This window comes from Danio rerio, chromosome 3 (assembly GCF_052040795.2).
Source record: "Danio rerio strain M-AB ecotype USA chromosome 3, GRCz13ab, whole genome shotgun sequence".
Lineage (NCBI taxonomy): Eukaryota > Metazoa > Chordata > Actinopteri > Cypriniformes > Danionidae > Danio > Danio rerio.
The window spans coordinates 48,768,954-48,791,257 of record NC_141023.1 but is presented as its reverse complement, the minus strand read 5'-3'; the positions used below and the strand labels follow the sequence as shown (position 1 = coordinate 48,791,257).

Below are 22,304 nucleotides of genomic sequence, written 5' to 3'. Positions count from 1 at the left end.
TTTGATCAACTTCCAGGTGTGTTTGTGTAATCATCAGTGATCTGGAAACTGGTGTGTGTGTAAAGTGCATGGTGGGATTGTAGTTCGTTAAATTGGCAGCTATCTGCACAGGCTAGATCACTGGTGATCGTCACGGTTAGACACCTGTGGTCTAATGACACCTATGTAACTGCAATGATTTTGAAGGCTCTTCGCGGAATCATTGATGACAATAACGAACCGTTCATTTTACCAATCCACAGAAGTATCCAATCTCCAAGACTAGTCATATCTACACACATATAATGCATCTTTATATATTTCTTCAATCTGACTGTTCAGCATAAACAAGAATAGAAACTATTCAGTATTAAATTGTACACAAAACATAATTTCACTGATCACGACTACTGATAACACAGCTAAAGCCTCTTTGTAAAACTGTCTTAATGAAGTCTTTTCCCTTGTAACATCCCTTAGTTTGAGCAGTTGGCTTTCCTATGGATGGAGCGACAGAAGTCTGGAGGAAACTACAGCCGTTACCGTGCTCAGACTGAGAAGCATGTAGTGTTATGTGTCAGCTGTCTCAAGATAGACCTGCTCATGGACTTCCTCAACGAGTTCTTTGCTCACCCCAGACTGCAGGTAGGTTGATGTAAATGGGTATATGTTCTTGCTAATTTGATCCCAGGCTGCATGCTGTGTGCTACTTAATCCTCTTCAGAAGTGCTAAAGCTAAGGCTCTTGTCCTAGGATTAACTGAACATCTATTTAATTTAACCAAGATATTTATGTGTGAATGATCTGGGTTTTATTGTCTTGCGGTGTCTGTCTGATCTCATTTTTTATGCTAACTGGAGCTCATCATGTGCAGGATTACTATGTGGTCATCTTGTGTCCTGCTGAGATGGACGTCCAGGTGCGGAGGGTTCTTCATATCCCGCTGTGGGCACAGAGGGTCATTTACCTGCAGGGGTCTGCACTCAAAGATCAGGACCTAATGAGGGCAAAGTAAGACCCGCTGAGTACACACTAATTACCTGAAGTGGTGAACAACTGTGCTTACTTGCAGGTTATGAATATGGTCTTCAAATCTTGATGAGTTCTTCAGATGTCAAAAGTACATACGTTTTTAAAAATATATTTAAAGACAATTTAATACTGTTGAAAAAGACTAACTTAAGAATACTTAAGAGTACCATAAAACCACATTTGATGACTGTGAAATGTTAAGTATTTTTGTTATGTTTTAATTAAGTATACTTACTCTGTGTGTGTGTTTTTTAAATACATGACATACAAATATCTATAGAATTTACTCTAGAGTTTTTTTAGTTTATCATATCACAATATCAAAATTACATTAAACCACATTTCAAAAACAAAATAATTATGAAATTACATAATGATGTGCTTAAATCCTTAAATTTGTAAGAAAAAGTGTAATTTTCTGGCATTTTTGTTCTAAAATTGTGATTTATATAGTAATTATATCCTTATTAGTGTTTTATTATTTATGATATTTCTAAATACATATTTAGAATAATTCAGCCCCCTGAATTATTAGCTCCCCTGTTTATTATTTTTTTCCCAATTTCTATTTAACGGAGAGAAGATTTTTCAACACATTTCTAGACATAATATTTTTAATAATTCATTTCTAATAAAGGATTTATTTGATCTTTACAATGATACCAGTAAACAATAGTTTACTAGATATTTTTTCAAGACACTTCTATACAGCTTAAAATGACATTTAAAGACTTAACTAGATAAATTAGGTTAACTGGGCAGGTTAGGTTAATTAGGCAAGTTATTGTATAACAATGGTTTGTTCTGTAGACTATCTATATATATATATATATATATATATATATATATATATATATATATATATATATATATATATATATATATATATATATATATATATATATATAGCATAAAGGGGCTAATGCATTTGACCTTAAAATGGTGTTTGAAAAATTTGAAACTGATTTTATTCTAGCTGAAATAAAACAAATAAGACTTTCTGCAGAAGAAAAAAAATCCTTATATATGTATATATGTAATGCCAATAAATAAAGAATCACAGTAAATGAGAATTCAACAATGTTTAGGTAATATTTGCATTTTTAATACTAATAATAGTATTTGTAATAATATTTGCTGATATTATGCTGAAAACTTAATCATTTAATTAGTTCAAAATGATGTCCATGAAATGTAGTCCTTATCAAGACAATATGTTAATTATTTTATCTATTTATCACATTACATTATCAAAGCTTAAAAGGTGAAAGGAAACATCATAAGTTAACATAAGTTATCAGTTAGACAGTTTGACAGCTTAATAACTAGGGATATGCGAATCTTTTTTTTTTTTTTTTTTTTTTTGAGAGAGTCCTTTGATTTTGAGTATAAACCACTATCAATACCATATCCGATACTTCTATAATACATGAAAAAAAGTTTAAAGAGTGAGAAACGATCCAGGATGTTTCTGCATTTAATTCACCTTATTTTAACAACTTTTAACAAACAGAGCAGGTAGCTTGAACACCAAGTAATAAAAAACATTTCCAATTAATAGTATAGTGCTTCACTTTTGGACTTTAGTGCAACAGCAAATTAAAAAAAATTATAATACAAAAGCAAATAGCAAAAAGTTTACAAATTTCACAGTTTGCTATGACAATTTTGTTGTCATCAACTTTGTAATACTTCCAGCCCTCAGTCATAAGAGATATCTAATTTCAAAGACTGCATCATCCGAAGGTTGCATTCGAAGTGCACTGTGTCATTGTGGTATGACGAAGGCAGTCAAATTTTTTTAAAAATTAGAAGGCTTCTTCAAATGCAGCCCCAAAATGCATTTGATTTGCTAGGGAATAAAGGACACAACCACATCCTTCGCGGCCTCAACGCCCCAAGATTCATTACGTGCTAATAACGGCTGGACATTTTTGAAAGGAAACTCCAGATTAAATGTATGACTTAGGTTTTATTTTACTTCGATATCAAAACATGTTAAAAAACAAAAAGAGTATAGACTCTGGAAGAAAAAAACATTACCAGACATACTGTGAAAATTTCCTTGCTCTGTTAAGCATCATTAAAAAGAAAAAAAATCTAAGGGGGCTATATATGTATATATATGTATATATATATATATATATATATATATATATATATATATATATATATATATATATATATATATATATATATATATATATGATTGGGAGGCAACGTCTGATTCCGATTGATACTGAAACTGTGATCGGGACCTATTTTTGTTCACGTGATCAGATCTAGACATCTCTAACAATAATCCATTAATGAATGCTAACTTGACACCTTGCAATTATAAGGTTCTATCTGCATTCTGAATGATTTTGAGAAACTGAGCTTCAAAGTTTTTGCATTCCATATAGCAAACAGTAAGTGTGTAACAATTATTATTTTTTTTTAATAAAAAGTAAAAAAAAAAAAAAACATCGCAATATGTGAATAACCTAATTTTGACAAAAACGTCAGATAGAACCTTTTAATTCTAAGGTGACGAACTCTCAATTCAAAAATGATTTAACTGTGGGTCAAGTTAAAGTTATTTTCTGTGGTAATCAATATGCCAAAAAAAAAAAAAGACGTGTCTGGATCTTTAACATTCTCTGTTTCTCTCAACTGTTCAGTCTTCTCTTTCTCCCTCTCATTTTCCCCTTTTATGGAACCTGGACGTGTTTCTCTGCTCTCTTTGTCCTGATGCTGATTGGCTGCAGAATGGATGATGCCGAAGCCTGTTTCATCCTGAGCAACCGGTTTGAAGTGGACCGATTTGCTGCTGTACGTTCCCCTCTAACTTCATTTTCTCACCTTTTTTTCCATTCCTGCTTTTCTACCCTCTAGAAAGCTGCCACTTCTAACATCCCCTCTATTACCCTATTTCTCTTTTACTTTTTGATATTTTCCCCACTGATGCCACATTTTGACAGTTCAACATAAAATGATTTAGTCTCAAGGCAATTGGAAGTGAGATTTAGTTGGTAGGGTAATGTAGGCTAAAGGCAGCTGTCTCTCACAAAGCCTGTCAAGAACACATCAGGGTCATATTTCGAATCAAAATCAAAAGAAAAAAAAAATGTAATAATGTAACTGTAATGAAAAACTTGTCATAGCTGTTCTTAACACAAACAACGCCAGACAAAGAACAGAAACAAACTTAGGGATTAAATACACTGGCAATAACAATTAATGTGCAATTAAAGTGAATATAGAATATATAACCATAAAAACAGATGAGTGATGGGACAAAGAAAACAAAGAAAAGATGTTAAATATAACTGAATATGACTATTACAATACTCCTCATCCAAAAAGGCCAGAATTAGTTGAGGATGGAAATTTTGGTGGTGGACAAGGAGTCATAAACATTAAAGATATAAACAAAACCTTGGAAAGCTTGAAGGATAGGAATGACCTGGATTGACTAGGACGCAGCATTCATGCAGGCACATAGCCCTTGATGAGGATGATGCTGATGTGCACCTCTCAAAAAATGGAATCAGGAATCTGATCGACAATTGTGGAACTTGGGAAAGCAGAGACCATTGTGTCAGTGAGGAACTTGGATTCTGGTTGGCACCATTGATCTTGAGGAACAAGATGTAGCTGTTCACTTATGGGACCAAAGGGGAGACCAGGGCAAGAGTAGTTCCAGAAAGAAGGTGAAACCAGAAGAATGGCAGATCTTACACTCTCAGAAATAAAGATATAGAAGCTGTCACTTCTCAGTAGGTACATATATTTGTACTTCTTATATGTGTTTATGGTACCTTGAACAGGTTCAAAAGTAGAGTAGGTAAAATGTACATGTACCTGCCCCCAGTGACAGTTTTTGTACCTTTATTTCTAAGAGTGTTGCAGAGCTAAGGGATATGACCAACTAAAGAGTGAGAATCATGTGGTGATGACTTGATGACCTTTGACCTAGGCAGAGCAAGAGGGATTAAGGAGACCTTAAGTGCCATTGGGATGACCTCCAATTGTGGAGTTAATGGACCTAGAGCTGAGGTGGAGTCCAGGGTTCTAACGCCAGAGGTGGAGCTAGGGAACGTCAAACCTAGGTGAAGATAAGGATAAAAACACCTGAAGTTGAAGAGCAGCCAAGAAATGAGATGGACACGACATGGAAAGAAATATGGAACAAATGGTTATGAAGTAGATTGGGAACTGGCAGATCCAGCCCTGACTGGAGATCTTGAGATATGTCATAATCCAACCATTTTTTATTATTATTTTTGCAGACTAGGATAAGCACACACTCAGTGGCAAGAGTATAAGCATGGCCCCCCTTCTTGGTCACAAAACAATAGAACAGCCTTAAGGATAGATGATAGAGTGTGCACCTGGTCACACATAATTATTGTGCACAATGATCATCAACATTCAGTCCTTCCTGACTAAACAAAGGGCAGTCACGTGACTTTTGACCAGGGGCCTTATGTACGAAGACTTGCGTTAAAATCATACATTATCAAAATCAAAACATCAATCAAAACATTATGTACGCACAAAACTGTAAATGTGCATTCGCAGTGAAAAATTCAGGTGTATGAAAAACTGCGTATGCCGAATCACACGCATATTCTCTTTGTATATCCAAATGAACTTGAAACTGAGTGCAACATGCACGAGCACAAAACCCCTCCTTGCCTCCTCCCCTGTATGAATATGCTAATGACTCTACTTTGGCAAAACCAACCGAAGAAGCAATGACAAAAGCAAGCAAAAAGAGAAACTTTTAACAGAATGTGAATAGGAGGTGCGCTTATCGAAGGTAAACTGGAGAATAGTCGTGTTATATGCACGTTTGTTCTCTCCAGAATTATTAACAAAAGAAAAAAAAACAGAATGGGAGAGTTTAGCTGACGCGGTAACGCAGCGGGGTCTGGTTGGGCACCTCGTTGGAATGAGCTTATAGAGTGATAGTTGAGCAGACTTCAGCAGTGTTATTGGCGTAGCTCATAAAGCGCATGGCATCATTTTTTGACACTGTCATTCCTGAGCCCAGTTCGAATCTAGCGTCTGATGAACATATTTTTCTTTTTTCCCCATTGCATGTCAGATTTTGCCTACTCTTCTTCACAAGGAAGACAAGTAGGAATCATTAATAAGTGTGTGTATTATGTTAAGTGCATTTGAGCATCACATATTATTTGCACATTTATTGAATGGAAATGTTTCTGATTCACGTGTGCATATTCGTCTTCAGATGGCACCTTTATAGCAATGTGCGTGCGGTCGATGGTTCCAATTACATTGGGAAAACCAGCGATCACTGCAAATTACACTTTAATGTTTGGCTGGTCAACTGTATGGTATGGAAACGTTATATACCTGCTAGACATGCAGATGATCCCGTCTCATACAGCTGCCATTGCACGGCTTAAATATACTTTGTAGTGTGCAATTTAACATAATTGCCTCTAGGAGTCGCCAATGGAAATAAAACAAACACACACAAGAAATAAATGTACGCCACACATGAAGTTGCCGTAGACCAACGCACATTCTCACATTCATTTTATCGTTAGTAAATCTAAACGTGAGCATGAAACCTGCCGTATACAAAGTTTCTGTCCATAAGCAGCGTTGATACATGAGGCCCCAGGTGTTTGTTTGCTGAGGTAAAAGTTTTTGCAATAAGTACAAAAGGAAAACCATGAGGTGATGACATTTACAAGCGAGTGTCAGAAGCATAGTAGCACGATTTAGCATGATTTTTTTTCATTTAGAACCATCTAATGTCAGGAAGGATATGTGCACATTAGTGGAAATTGCTTGGGCATGAATTTCAAAACATTTTGGCGATAAACACAAGCTATAAATTGTATTTGGGATTGGCTCTGCCATATAATCGTTGGTGGGTTTGACTAAATAATTTAATTTAATATTTATTAATTTAGCTGTTGCTTTTTTTTTCGACTTATGATTGAGGATAAAAGAAGCATTTCAAATCATCTGAGAGCACTAATGTATAAACTCTATGACATTCATTCATTCATTTTCATTTCGACTTAGTCCCTTTATTAATCTGGGGTCGCCCAGAATCAGAATATCCTTGAGCTCAGGGCTCCCTTCCATTTAAAGGGCGAGAGGGGAGTTTGAGTCCGGGTAGATCTAGATATGGCTGACTAAAAGTTGTCTATGATGCCATTTTTGATTATTCAGTTTACTTATATTGCATGTCTTTTGAAGGTGGGAGAAAACTGAGGGGAACCTAGAAAAACCCACGCTAACATGAGGAAAACATGCTAACTCTGCACAGAAACTGGCCCAGTACCAGTGGCATTCTTGCTGTGAGGCGACAGTGCTAAGCACTGGGCCGCCATGCTGCCCTATCAGGAGAAGAGGGAGGAGTAGGGGTGGATTCATCAGGACAAAGATGACTTCGAGTGAAAAACTCAGAATTCTTAGAAAATCGTCTGATTGGCGTGATATGAGTAGCTGGTGCGGGACCAGATGTGATCAATCATGAGCATGTGATCCTCTCTAAATTTGTTTATGAATAAATGGCACATAAAGAGGAGAAATTGTGTCTCTTACAGGTGGTTTGTCAAGCCTGCTCACCTGTGTGGAGCACACTAAGAATTGCACAATGTTTCCCATAAAGTATAGAGTGCTTATAAGAAGGTGTCTGGTGCATATCGGAAGGAAAAGAGTGTGTAACCTTATTTGTCAAGCACACTTACCTGCGGGAAGCCCATTAAAAATTGGACAGTATGGAGGATAGCTGGAGGATAACTGAGCTCTGGGTCCAAAGTGAGATTGAAGCTTGCGTTGCCCTCCCCTGCTGGTAAAAAAATAAAGTGATGGGGAACCACACTGTGCAAGGACCAAATCTTCATAGTAAAGCAAAACATCCTAAACAACCTTCCAAAGACAACTATCATGGTATTCAGTCAGATTTATGCAACTTTCCATCTTATGTTTGTGTAAATCAGACGTAGACTATTTATTATGTGGTCTTTGAGGAAGCAGAGATGTTGTATTGCTGGTCTGGTATTTAGTCACATCCAGGTAAGTCACTGCTGAAAAAAAACATCCCTGTTTTAACAGTAGACTGGACAGATGAAACAGGTTAGGATGTGGTTGACTTGACTACTAAAACATGTCAAAATACTTTATAATACTGGCTGTTGTATAATAAGTGGCATTTTAGATTTGTCCTAAGTAATAACAACTAGTCAATGTTTTGTAATAATATTTTGAATTTTATGGAAGTTTTAAAGCTTGTAATTGATGCTGAGGCTGAACATGTTGGTTACTTAATCAAGTGCTGAATCTGCAACTTGAATAGACTATATAGATTTAGATTACAGTGCACTACAACAATATTAATATTTCAATAATATATAAAATAAAATGTCTTTTATGAGATTTCATGTGACGAAACATTTTGTATGCCAGATGAAAATAAATATGCAAGAGCTAAATTATTACAAAGAATGTTATTCATTTAAAGGTTTTATAGTGCAGCCATTTTTAACCTTATAAATCAATATCCAAATCATTCAGAACAGAATGAAATCATTTCATATTAATGCAGCAACTGCATTTAATAAATGAAAACCTAATCACTTCGACATGAGAACAGAATACAGTGTAATCAAAATGTTAATGCCACGATTTCAGTATTCATAAGGGTTCATTCGGAAATCTGTAAGCTGCTTTATTTTAAAGAGCCCCTATTATACATTAAAAGCGTCAAATTTTGGTTTTAAGGGTCTCCAGCAAAAGGCTGATATGCATGCAAGATCCAAAAACACTTTCCTTGCCTCAAAGTAAGTATTCATTTTCACCTAATTATCCGAGCAACTCCCATATGATTCGTTCAGCGACTCATTTGTTCCCAAACCCCACCTTAGCGCGAAGCTAATCTGTGCTGATTGGACCGATGACAGCCTGTTGCGATTGGTCGACAGCGTTAAGCGCGAGACAGAGTGAAATGCCCAGCACAGCTTATCAACTATATTGAAGTAGTCAGAGTGCAGAGTGTATGTGTGAGCATACCTGCAAAACATTCTATTGCTCTATTCTTAATTTGTCTTAATTTGTATTGTGTCGCCTCACAGCAAGAAGGTTGCTGGTTCCAGCCTCGGCTGGGTCAGTTGCTGCACGTGTGTAAGAACAGCTGACAGTGGCCATAGCAAGGACAAACGGCAGTGGAACGCAAGCTCACAAATGCATTTAAATCCATAAAGAAAGTGTGTCGCGTTTTCAACGTGGCATTAGACGCTCTATGAGAATAGAAAGAATTTACCAGATACAGTACAAGCACTTACAAGTAAAAAAACACAATTAAATGCACAGTTAACAAGCTAGAGAAAACAAGGAGCCAACCATTTTAATCACATAAGAAACTGATCCATGTACTGACAGTTCCTGTTGAGCTCTGACAAGTGCCTTACATCAATAGTCTTTTCTGATCCTTCCTTTAACAAACGACAACGAATGCCCCATTGTAAGCGTGTAGATTCTAGAAGCACTCAAACAGCATAAGGCTGGGCGATAATGCTGAGATATGTTTGCAAAAATAAACCTCAACCACTGACTCTTCACAGTTTCATCTTTGGGTAGAGAAAAAAATACTAACTTTCCCTCACACTTCCAATAATATCCAGCTGATCACTGCATCTTCGTGACTTGTCTTTTTCTTTGCTACTGTTTGGGGTGGGGCCACAGGGCGGGGCTTAAGTTTCCTATCAAGGTCACGCAGAAACAGCTAAAGACTCGTTATCAAGACGATTCATTTGAAGCACTATGAGTCGACTCTTTTATAAATGAATCAATAGTTTTTAACACTGTGCACTTTCCGATTAAAACCTTAGCTGGATATTTCATTTCACTTAGAGCTGTGCTACACACTACATGGAAGGTCATTCTCAAAAACCTATTATAGGGGTTCTTTAAATACTTTTTTATTATGATGTTTTCACTACATCAGTAGCCAATATTCAAAAATAAGAATTTATGTTCACACAAAATAGGTCGAAAATATGAATACTCATGAGGTAATTATTGGCACATCACATCACAGCTCTGCTAAACATAAACACCAAATCATGAAACAAGCTCAGCAAATATAGATACAGTTTGTTCAGTTTACTTTCCCTGCACTTGTTTCAAATGTAATTAAGTTTCTTTGGATTAAAATGTTGGATGGTAGATATTGACTTCCATGTTATTTTTATTTATTTATTTTTCGAAGTCTATGGGCTAGCAGTTTCCAACATTCTTAAAAATTTAGATTTTTTTGTAAACTACAGAATAAAGAGTCACACTGTGTTGAATTTAAGTTACATTGCATCCACATACCAACTAATTCTCATTAGATTATAAGGCCGTTGAGGTTGGAGTTAGGGTTAAGGTTAGTGTAAGTTGACATGTACTTGCAAAGTTTCTTATAGTCAGTTAAATGTCTGTTGAAGGAGCAGTGTCAACATATATTAAGCAGACATTCTACTTATACTCAAACAGGAAGGATAGAAACCAGAAAACAGCAACTGTTCATCCACACCCAAAACACAGTATTTATATCACTAAAACTGAAACTCTTTGAAAACTCCTGTCAGGGTGAAGATTTCCTAAAAAAGTGGGTTCTGTGTAGTTGTGTAGTCTGTGTAGTAAATTTTTAGACATGTCTTTTGTGTAACATCACATTGCACTGTGTGATCCCTGTTGTTTACTTGACAGATGGCTATGCAGTGGCCAATGTAAACAAATACTTATGCAAATAAAAGTACTAATGGAGCTTATAACATTCTGATACATAGGCAATTATCCCACTTAATTTCAAAAGGCACAAAACTGCTGTGCTTTACATTTTTTAGGCATCTATTGTATAGGAGTATATCACAAACTATTGCTTTGGCATGTTCTTGACAGTGCTCATTTGGCATTTTTGCGGTTTTGTGTGGACAAAGATTTATTTTAAACTGTGCATATAGTATGTGGACAAGTTTTATTTATTTATTTATTTTTTACAAAAAATACTCGTGTATGTGTGGACATGGCCTGAAACTCTAGTAAAAAAAAAAAAAAAAATTACATTATAGCATTACATATAGCACATAAAGAGTATAACCTAGAATGCAATTGAGGTTAATATTGTTTTGCATTTTTAAATATGTTTTTATTTTTATACTATATTTAAATTTGCTGTACATTTCAGGGGTGTGTTTCCGAAAACTAACATTAGCCAACTAAGGTTGCAAGTTGTGCCGTTACAAACAGTTTGTTGATTTTGCGTTTCCCAAATTCGTTGTTGCAATGAACATTCACAATCTGCATCGCAAACTTGTACGCTTGCAACTACAACCCTGGAGCTGTAGTTAGAAACATATTTCCTGGCTGTGTTCAATTCCCACTCGTCCCCCTATGCCCTATCCATTTAGAACATTCTAACATTTAAACTTGGAATGATTTTTTTTTAAAAAAGCCATGAAGTCATCTCTCTTAGATGTAATTTGCTTTCGTTTTGCTAATCCATATTTACAGTTTTTCTCGTTTGCTTTGATGCAGTTGTCAACTGAAACTCCACATTTTCAAAACAGTAAACACACAGGCCTAAACAGCGGCACTCATGGTCAAAACAACACATTTTGCTTGCAAAAGGCACATATCGTGTCAAAACATTTAATATATGCAACAAAAGCTAGTTTTACCTTCAAGCAACATAACTTGCAAACAAGTATATGAGCTCTTTCAATTAATCATTACACAATGGACAACAAAATACAAAATACAAAACTCAGTGCACCTCCATTGCTTGCCATTGTAGCTTATTGCCAATGCCATTTGTTGTCTTTATATTTGGGCTGTCAAATTTGCCTTTTTGCAAAGAATTGAATCCAGAATAAGATATGCTTTGATTAAATATATATTGAATTTATGATATTTTTCAAAATGTGGCTGAAAACTAAAGATAAGATAAAAGTAATAAAATACTGTAAATATTAGAGAAAACACATGTAAACTAATATACAGTCAAATCTATTGGGAGTATAGGACATAGCCATTTTGACCTCCTCCATCAATGCTGGCACAGAACAACACAGACCTTCCATCGTTTTTATAAGGTTTGCAGACTGATTGCTAATTGAAGATTTGTGTGAAGGAGTGTCAAACCGGTGCTTCAGTGATTTCATACTGATGTTGGTAGTTTTTAATAGTTAGGAATAGATGGTTTCTGTTTGGTTACCATAACTAAAACAATGGAGTTTGGACTGCTTAAATGAAATCTGTTAACTGCTTTGAAAAATGGTGGGCAAAATGTGTCATCCCAATGAGAAAGGGTTTACACATTTGCAAGACCTGTCTTCTGCTCTGCTGGGATAGTGATAATGAAAATAAAGTGGAACCTAGTTTCTTTAACCAGGTCAAAGCAAACAAGAAAAACTGTAATTAGATTTTTTTCAGTGACCGTTGTTAGTTTAGTTTTATTTATTTATTTTTTTTTTTATAGTAAGATTGATAGCCACCTGGCCATCGGGAAAAAGGAGGTGGAGAACTGACAAATTTTAATTATATTAATGAGCAAAATAAAACAATCAAGCGGCAGCTCCTCAAGGATGCTACCACCAAACTGAAACCAAAAGTAAAACATAAAATGTTCAGGCCTGGGGTGCTTTTCATAAAACCATTGTTAGCCAACTAAGGTCGCAAGTTTCGTCTTTACAAACATAGTTAGTTTATTTGCTGTTTCCCTAATCCGTTGCTCCGACAAACATTCGCAAACTGCGTCGCAAACTTGAGCACTCGCAACAACAGCTCTGGAGGTGTAGTTAAAAACATAGTCCCTGTCTGTGATCTATTACCACTTATCCCCCCTATGCCCTATTTATTTAGAACATTCTAATATTCAAAGTTGGAATTAATAAAAATAAAAAAGGATTAAGGTCTTCTTTCTTAGATGTAATTTGCTTTCACACTTTTTTTACAGTTCAGTTTTAGCGATTTTCATGTTTACAATCGTACTCCCTTCGCAGTGCACATTGAAAACATTGATGTCATTTTAAACACAGCCTCATGGCGAAAGCTATTGGTGACCTATTATTTAAGATCGGAAATTTATGTTACGTCTCCAAAGCTTGTGAAAACAAAAACCATATGTTAATTCTTTTCATTTATAGTAGGTTATTTATTAATAAAAATAATAATAAAAAATAAAGAAACTATCCTACTTAATATTAATAATAATAATAATAATAATAATAATAATAATAGTTATTATTATTATTATTATTATTGTTATTATTATTATTATTATTATTATTATTATTATTATTAATATTAATATCATTAATAGTATTATGAAAGTATGATTTTTTTATTTCTAATAAATACTAAATATTGCATTTCATTTTATATTAAATAGACTCAGTATTTATTTATTTATTTATTTATTTATTTATTTATATTTATTTATTTCTATGATTTATATGATATTAGAAAACTTGTTAGCTTTTGTAAGTGATACATTATAGAATAGAATTTATAATGTTCAACTTCTCAGTAAAATTATTAAAGCAAACATAGGACATATGTGCCATTTACATATATTTCAGTTAATATGGAAATCGAGTGCCAAGTATATGCGAGTTACCAAAACTAAAATTGGATTTTATTTTAAATAAATGTGCGTGTAAAACAACATAATTTGCACAAAAAAAAAATTTCTCTAAAGAAGTAGTTACTCCACCCAATTTAGAGCATCATTATGGGTGTTTTATGGTATAACTAACGTGGTTCAAGCGATGGATCTGCAACAGAGAAACTGCACGTTTTGGGAAACACTCGTCACTACATAGTTCTATTCCCAAACGATGCATTTTACTATGATATTTCAGCGCCAAGTTACGTCAATGTTTGGAAAACGCACCCCTGGTCGTCTACCATCTTTAAATGAGGTCTCTCCTCCTTTTATCATTCAGAGCTCCACCGAAAGACTTGAGCCAGGTGACTGGTCCAAGTGTGAGTAGTGAGCATTCATGCCACCGGCCTTGCACACTCACGGCTCTTGGCCCCCCACTCGCTACATATCTATCGTGCAATTTTACATTTAATTCAATTAACAAAAAATGATTGATCTATTTTAACTAAAATAATTAGTCTTAGTTTTCGTTTACTAAAATAACCTTGAATGCATTAATGTGGTATAAAATGTGCTTAATTGTCCTTGGGGTATAAAATAGACTTTTTTTTTTTTTCCTTTATGCGCAATATACTTTAGTTTCTTTAAAATTTATGATGAAATGTGAACTGCTTATGTTATAATGAGATTCACCTACAATAGTTACTTTGTATGTTAATGTGTCTGAAAGCGCTAATGGCTGGTACATAAGAGCACTAATGGTACACCTCTGTATGCGTTTATTTTATTTTATTTTATTTTTTTGCAGGACCATCAGACCATTCTTAGGGCCTGGGCCGTGAAAGACTTTGCTCCAAACTGCCCACTTTATGTGCAGATCCTCAAACCTGAGAATAAGTTTCACATCAAGTTCGCAGGTCAGTGTGCGAAATGTGTTTCTCTGAAGGATGCAGGTGTGAAATTTGAAGCATTCGGTATGTATGTGAGTGTGTGTGGAAAAGTAGGAGATCAACCAATCTCCTTCTGAAGCTCTGTGTCTTTCATCACATCATCTGAGGAAAATTCAAAATTGCTTTTTGCTTTCCGAGTCTTTATATTCTGCTTTGCTGTGATGGACTGCATATGTGTGTGAAGGCCAGTAGTATTATCATTAATTAAAGCTATTAGATGGATAGAAAGTGGAAATATTTTGACCTACAAATAACTGTATGATTACAAGCTTTACATAATAAGTTTGCATTACATTTCATAGTTCAATAATGGAACAATCGTGTGCATTACTTCACGATAAAGAAATTCACATAACAAAGTTTATATATCAGGAGGTATGTTTTTTTTGCAGTTGTTGTTTTTGCGTATCCACCACTGTATAGACCGCTGTACAGACCGCTGTGTATGCTTTTTCAGATCTCAAATTTCTCTTATGAGTGCCATTCATGCCTGCTGTTCTCGCGCAAATTCACCAGTAAATCCACCAGAAGTCGCTTTTGACTGACTGACTTAGTGACTGACCAACTGACCGAGACCCCTGAACTCCCACTTCCCTGATCCCAACCAATAGTGTTTTCAAAAGCACTGATTGACCCACCCTTCCCTAAACTGCAGTGTTGTAAAAAGCAATCCAGAAAAAGAGAAGCCCCCTGTTTTTTACCACAATTTCAGATTTTACCACAGTCTCACCCTGTTATTTATTTGTTTATTTTATTTTTTAGATTTTGTTTTCATCTTACCTGGTTTCTGAAATAGTTCTTCACCGGACTCGAACCCTGTTGTTGTGGTCAACTCCGATCTGTGTCTCAAGTCTGCCAACGTACATGTTGAGCTACCGGACAAACTGGTAACACTGGAAAAGACAACCATACAGAGATAAGCGGTCAGCTGGTAAGCATGAAAAGGAATGGCATTGTACCTATTCGTATTGTTCGTTTTAAAGATGAAATTCAGCCAATCGTAGCTCTGGCTACATAATTTGCCATCTCTAGAAAAGTATATCAGTACATTTTCAGAATGAGCCTTTGTTGGTAATAACACTGCCAATGCTTTTTAGCCCTTTTCACATATACAGACCTTTCTGGAAAATACCGGTAAATTCGTTCTGGCTATTTTCGGGAAAGAGAAGTTGTAACATTGCCGGTAATTTGCCGGAATGCTGCGCTGTGTGAACGCAGAAAGAAGATTGCCGGAAAGAGCATGTACACATCTAGAACGTGCTGACGTGAGACATCTACTTTAGCCAATCAAAACAGTCAGATGCATGACGTCCGCTCGCTTTATGAGAATAAAAGCCTTTGAATATTTTCCCAGACACATTTGGCTGCTAGAAGTTAGTCAAATAACGTTTCTATGTTCATCTTAATGCCAACTGTGTAAATAATTATCAATGAGATGCTTATGATAAGCCGTTGTTTGTTTACCTTCAAGCTCCGCTTTCAGTTGCTTGACGTGTCACGTGTGCCCGTGAGCGCCAGCACACACACACACACACATTTCATGTGCATCTCGACATGCGAAATTATTTCTCTATATGATTTCATTGAAGTTGTTTACAATACTGATCCATCCACAGAGTTTGCAATGTAGTCAATTGTTTACAAATACAAGCGCAGCCATTTAAAACTCATTTCTTGTTAATGATGTCACAATTTATCTGTATTTTGGAATGGATGTGTGAATGGTCTTTTCTGGAAAAAATCTGTAAATTCCTCACCTGTGTAAACAGCGCTTTTTTAAATTTACAGGTGAAGTCATTCCAGAAATTTTCCAGATATTTACCAGTATCAGTGTGTGAAAGGGGCCATTGTCTACCACCCCTATTATCCCAACCATACAATACAACCAAGTACAAATTAATATGTAAAATAAACAAGTGAACGAATGAACATTGGCTTCATCAATCATTGACCTTTAGCATGAACTGGGGCAATTTGCCACAGAGTGTGACTAGGCTGGGATGAGAATCAGCACCTCCAAGTCCAAGCCATGGTGTTCTACAGGAAAAAGGTGATTTGCCATCTCTAGTTTGGAGGAAAGTTCTTACCTCAGGTGGAGATATTCAAGTATCTTGGGGTTTTGTTCACAGGTGAGGGAAAAATGGAACGTGAGATTGACAGGCGGATCGGTGCAGCAGCAGCAGTAATGCGGTCGATAAATCGGTCCATTCTGGTAAAGAATGAGCTGAACTGAAAGACAAAGCTCTTGATTTACTGGTCAATTTGAGTTCCTAATCTCACCTATGGTCATGGAAAGGACAAGATCTCAGACCCAGTTTACACTAATGCATTTTAGTTTTAAAACGCACAAGTTTTGCTACGGTTACGCCACCTGTCCACACTACTCCAGAGTTTTCGAACCCTGAAAATGGAGCACTTTGGAAACGCTGGAGAGGCCGTTTTCATTCTAAAACACTGCTACTCCGTCTCAGTGTGGATGGGGGGAAACAGAGACATCTGAAAACGAAGGCAGGGCTGCCGACATTCGTCTCTCTGATTGGGGCTTTTTCCTCAATTTTAAGTAGCCTACACACACAGTTCAGTCTCTCAGTTCAGCGGATCGTTTTCATTCTAAAAAGCTGTTTTAAAACTAAAACACACTAGTGTAAATAGGGCCTCAGATACAAGCAGCCGCAATGAGTTTCCTTCACAGGGTGGCAGGGTGCACTCTTATAGATAGGGTGAGAACCTCTGTCACCCGGGAGGAGCTTGGAGTAGAGTAGGTGTTCCTCCACATCAAGAGACATCAGCTAAGGTGGCTTGGCCATCTGTTTCTGATGCCTCCTGGACGTCTACCTAGGAATTGTTCCAGGCATGTCCCACCGGTAGGAGGCCTCGGGGAGGACCCAGGACACGATGGAGGGACTATGTCTCTAGGCTGGCCTGGGAACGCCTCAGGAAGCTCCGGAGAAGCTGGATGAAATGTCTTGGGAGAGGGAAGTCTGGGGTTCTCTTCTAAGACTGCTGGCCCTGTGACCCGGCAATGGAAAAGTGAATTAAAATGAAATTTAATTAAATTAAATGAACAAACGAATTAACTAATAAATAAATAAATAACCAAAAAAAAAAAATAAACAAGTATATAACAGGGTGAGAATGTGGTAAAATCTGAAAACGTGGTAAAAATCAGGCGAGGGCTTTTCTTTTTCTGGATTGCTTTTTAAAACTGTCAATTGGGCTTAGGGAAGTGGGTTGGTGGGTCAATCAGTGGTTTTGAAAACACTATTGGTTGGGTTTAGGGAAGAAGGAGGGTGGGATAGTCGATCAGTCAGTCAGTCGACAGCAGCCTCTGGTGCATTTGTGCAAGAACAGCAGGTGCGAATGGCATTCATTCGTGAAAAAGTGTAAACAAATTTAGCTCCTGGGACGTATTTGGCACTTTTCCAGAAATTTATATAGGGGTATGTTTTCAGAATGAGCCTTGGATAATGTATGGCTATTGAAATACAAAGGAAATGCTTACAGTATGCATCAGTAAACAAAAAGCTATAAAAATAATTAAAAAGAAATAAACAAAATAAATATTTCTACTCTTATGAAATGAGATAAAGAAGGATGATAAAAAGCGACATGTATAATCATGCACCAAATAAATCAAATATGTGCAATGGTAAATCTAAACAATTGAACAAATCTAAATAAATATGTGTGAATCTTTAAAATGAGCAAAAATAATAAACCAAAACAGTTCCTAAAAATAACAAAACATCAAAACATAAATAATACATCTTTCTGTGTATGTAAACAAATAAAAAATTGTCATTTCTAATTACCATCAAATGAGTTGTTTTTGCATCAGTAAAAATAATACAAAAAACTACAATTATAAATACAATTACAAATATAATACATAATTATGCACTCTGAAACCAACTGAATATAGTCATAAAAGTTACAGAATAAATACTATTAGAATTGCCTAAAAATAAACTGAAACCAAAAAAATAAAATAGAAATAATTTTAAATTCAAAACCATAAGAACAGTGATGCTGGCTGTTTTTTTGTTTTTTTTTTGGCAGCGTGAGTCGCTCTTATGTTTAACAGCCCAGCCAATCAAGCCTCTCTTGTTGGGCAGAGGAGCGAGTTCAGCTCTCAAAGCTCCAGTTCTGTCAGGCTCTGCTTCACACTTCTGCTTCTGTCACAGAAACTGGAGCATCTGCCTTCACTTCAGCTGCCTCAATCAGTCCCTGAGCTTTTGATTGTTCCTGAAAAGTGAAGAAAATTCATTCTCTTCACCCTTCACCTGCTTCTGTTGCTCTGCATCCTCTGGCTTTAAATCTGCTTTCCATTCAGAAAAGCAGCGGGAGCAGCTTTTAATCCACTGACCCCCGTGTGGATTCTAAATTACTAAATAAAAATACAACTGAGAAAAAAGTTTCCTTAGGTAAGTGCCACTGATATGACTTAACATACTTACTAAAATATGCCAGGGGTCCAGGTTAACTTACTGACTAAAAATACCATTAACCAAAAACATCACTAGTCCGAGTTAGCTTAATTAAAAATAACACTTACATGAGTTAGCTTTAAATACCATTGATATAAGTAAGCTTAACTATTATTATCTAGTAGTAGTAGTAATAATAATAATAATAATAATAATAATAATAATAATAATAAAGTTCCAAATTCCAATGTTACAGAAAGATTAATATACCATGTGGATACACCAAACCTGATGCCACTCTCTAATACAGACTGGTAAAAGATATTTTTTTCTTATCAACTCCATTAAAATGCATTATAAAATAAACCCTATGGTGGAATTCTACAGACCCAACTGTGTGCCATGTAAGAGATTGTGCACTCCTAAATATCTGAATGATTGCGCCTGAATAATTTCTTGGCTAAAACAAATACTGGAATTACTGTGAATGTAAACCAGCTTACTGAACATGAAGGCAATGCTCTCAGTCAGCCTCTGTCTACTTGTAATTATTTAAATTTTTGAATACTTTGAAGCTTTTTGTTCCTGGAATAAACTCGGGACAACAATCAAGGTGTTTAAGGGAGTTCAAAGACAGTGCTCGCTGATATAGAGAAATCAGTCTCTTTGGTGTGACTGTGCTTTTTTACTTCACAGACCTTTTTTGATGCTCAAAACAACAACAATACACACTAAAGAAGTTGAAAAAAATTTAAAAGCACAAGAGGTCATAAAAAGGGTGATTTTGCCTCTCAAATAAATGCTTTTGATTTAAATGGATAGTTCACCTAAAATATAAACACACTATATAGTCACCTTAAAATAGTTTCAAACCCTAATTAGTTGCAGTATTTTGTTAAAGAGCCCCTATTTTGCATTTAAAAAGGTCATATTTTGGTTTTAAGGGGTCTCCAACAAAAGTCTGATATGCATGCAAGGTCAAAAAACACTTCCATTGTCTTTTAATATGCATTTATTTTTACATATTTATCCCGACTCCTCGTTCAGCAATTCATTTGTTCCCAAACCCCTCTTAGCATGATGCTAATCTGCACTGATTGGTCCAATGACCCAACTTGTTGTAATTGGAAGACTGTGTTTAGCCCAAGACAAAGAGAGATTGTTGAATTGTTGAAGCATTGAAGTAGTCAGAGTGCAGAGTATTTGTGTGAGCCCAATGCAGATGTGCATTAAAGCAATGCAGTTTAACACTATACCATATATTGCTGAAGCACTCATCAGAAAAATGATGGGAACACAGCACAAGGCTGGGGCTTTAATGTTAGTTTTTTTTTTTTTTTTTTGCAAAAATAAACTTCAACCACTGACTTTTCACATGTTTGAGTAGGAAAAATAACACTAACTTTCGCTCACAACTCAGAGCACAGTGTCTTTGTGACTTGATTTAACCAGGATCTGCTACAGTGTTTATCTTCCAATTTTTCTTTCAACAGTGTTTGTGGGTGGGGACGGGGTTTTTAATTTTCCCAGGCCTGTGAGCGCAACAAATGGGCAGGGCTTGAGTTCTGTTTCGACATCACTCTGACACAGCTAAAGACTCATTAAGGTGGCATTTCATTGAAACCACTATAAGTCGACTCTTTTTTATAGATGAATCAATAGTTTTAAACATGGTGCACTTTCAAATTTAAGCTTTGGCTGAATATTTCACTTCAGTTACACACTGCATAGAAGGTCATTTTCAAAAACCTATAATAGGGGCTCTTAAAACACAAAAGAAGATATTTTGAAACAAGACAAAAGCCATTGACCTCCATAATAGGAAAAACAAACACTTTGGAAGTCATTAGTTACAGGTTTTCAACTTTTTTCAAAATATATTTTACATATAAAAGATGGGTCAGTACATGACAAAATTAAAATTGTTGGGTGAACTATTACTATAAAATGTTATTATTATTATGATGATGATGATGATGATGATTATTATTATTATTATTATTATTATTATTAATTATTATTATTATTATTATTATTAAATTGCTTAGTAGTTCGCTGTAAAAATGCTTTTGAGAGTACTTTCTAGTTTAGACAGTATGGGTCGTTTTTGCATTTCTATAAAATGCATAAAACATTCCCATCACTTCAAAGCATGATGTATTGCATACCCTATGTTTATGGGACTGCAATGGTGTGTGTGTATATGTGAGGGTTATTTTTGAGTGTTTACCAGGAAATGATGTGGAGGATTTCACGCTGCAGTTGGATGTGAGGTGAGGCAATGATTAGAGAGGCAGATCACAGCAGCTTCTGTCGCTCCGGTGAGCAGCAAATCAAAGATGCCGAGAAGTGAAAGCTGACATGTGAAGACTTTGGTTTGGGATGCAGTCACATCAGCCTGTGATTCTGAGATCATGATGCGATGTGTGTGTGTGTGTGTGTGTGTGTGTGTGTGTGTGTGTGTGTGTGTGTGTGTTGACGCCGTTGGTTTTAGGGTTCATTGAGAAGCAAGAGGATGAAGGAACTCCATGAGTCAGTGCTTCAGCAGCTGAGCTTTACCCAGAGATCAAGTGCAGATTACACACTATCACACAATCTGTCAGTCTAACAAGAGCTGCTGGTCACTCACTGGAGATGAATGAGAAAGGAGTCTGGTGTTTGCTAATTTCTTTATCTGAAACTTGAAGAGCGTGACTTGTCAGTCCGTGACATGATATTGGAAAAATCGAACATTGTGAGGTTTTATATTTCTGTGATATATACTACGATATAAATACAATTTCAACAGATTAGTTGAATAGCCTTTTGTAGTGGAGCGAATCAAATAAATTGCAAGCATAATAGGACAAGATATATGAGCAATACTACATGAGTAGCGGTGCGATATGGCTGTATATTGGCGTGCATTAGCTTGAGGCCGCAAGCTAAGTGCCTTAGTGTCCCACCAGTGACGATATACAGGCATATCGCACTGCTACGAGTGTGATATGGTGTTTATACAAAAGTTCAATGACATAATCATGTATATAAACAAAAAAATCAAACACGGAGTCTCAAAGGCACATTTGTACAAGGGACTACTTTCTTCCTTCATTCATTTTTTCACACCTAAGAATTTATGTGGTCTCTGTCGACATCTTGTGGGAGAACGTCACTCGTCATTTTTCTGCTTAGCATAATGGCTGCCAATGCGCTGAATCTCCAAAATTATAAATATTTTAAAAAGGCACTATTCTTGTATATAAACTGAATAGTTGCAATCGAAACAACTATCACCAAAAAAAGCCTCAA

General features: G+C 35.9%; 1 protein-coding gene across 1 annotated transcript in view; it reads left to right on the top strand.

The window, feature by feature from the left end:
• Positions 1 to 22,304, top strand: part of kcnt2b (potassium sodium-activated channel subfamily T member 2b) — a 187,749-nt gene that overhangs the window by 104,461 nt on the left and 60,984 nt on the right. The window contains exons 11-14 of the mRNA XM_087245086.1: positions 460 to 624; positions 854 to 990; positions 3,762 to 3,825; positions 14,445 to 14,553. Of these exons, the coding sequence (XP_087101212.1) occupies positions 460 to 624; positions 854 to 990; positions 3,762 to 3,825; positions 14,445 to 14,553 (475 nt within the window). The remainder of the gene's footprint in view (positions 1 to 459; positions 625 to 853; positions 991 to 3,761; positions 3,826 to 14,444; positions 14,554 to 22,304) is intronic.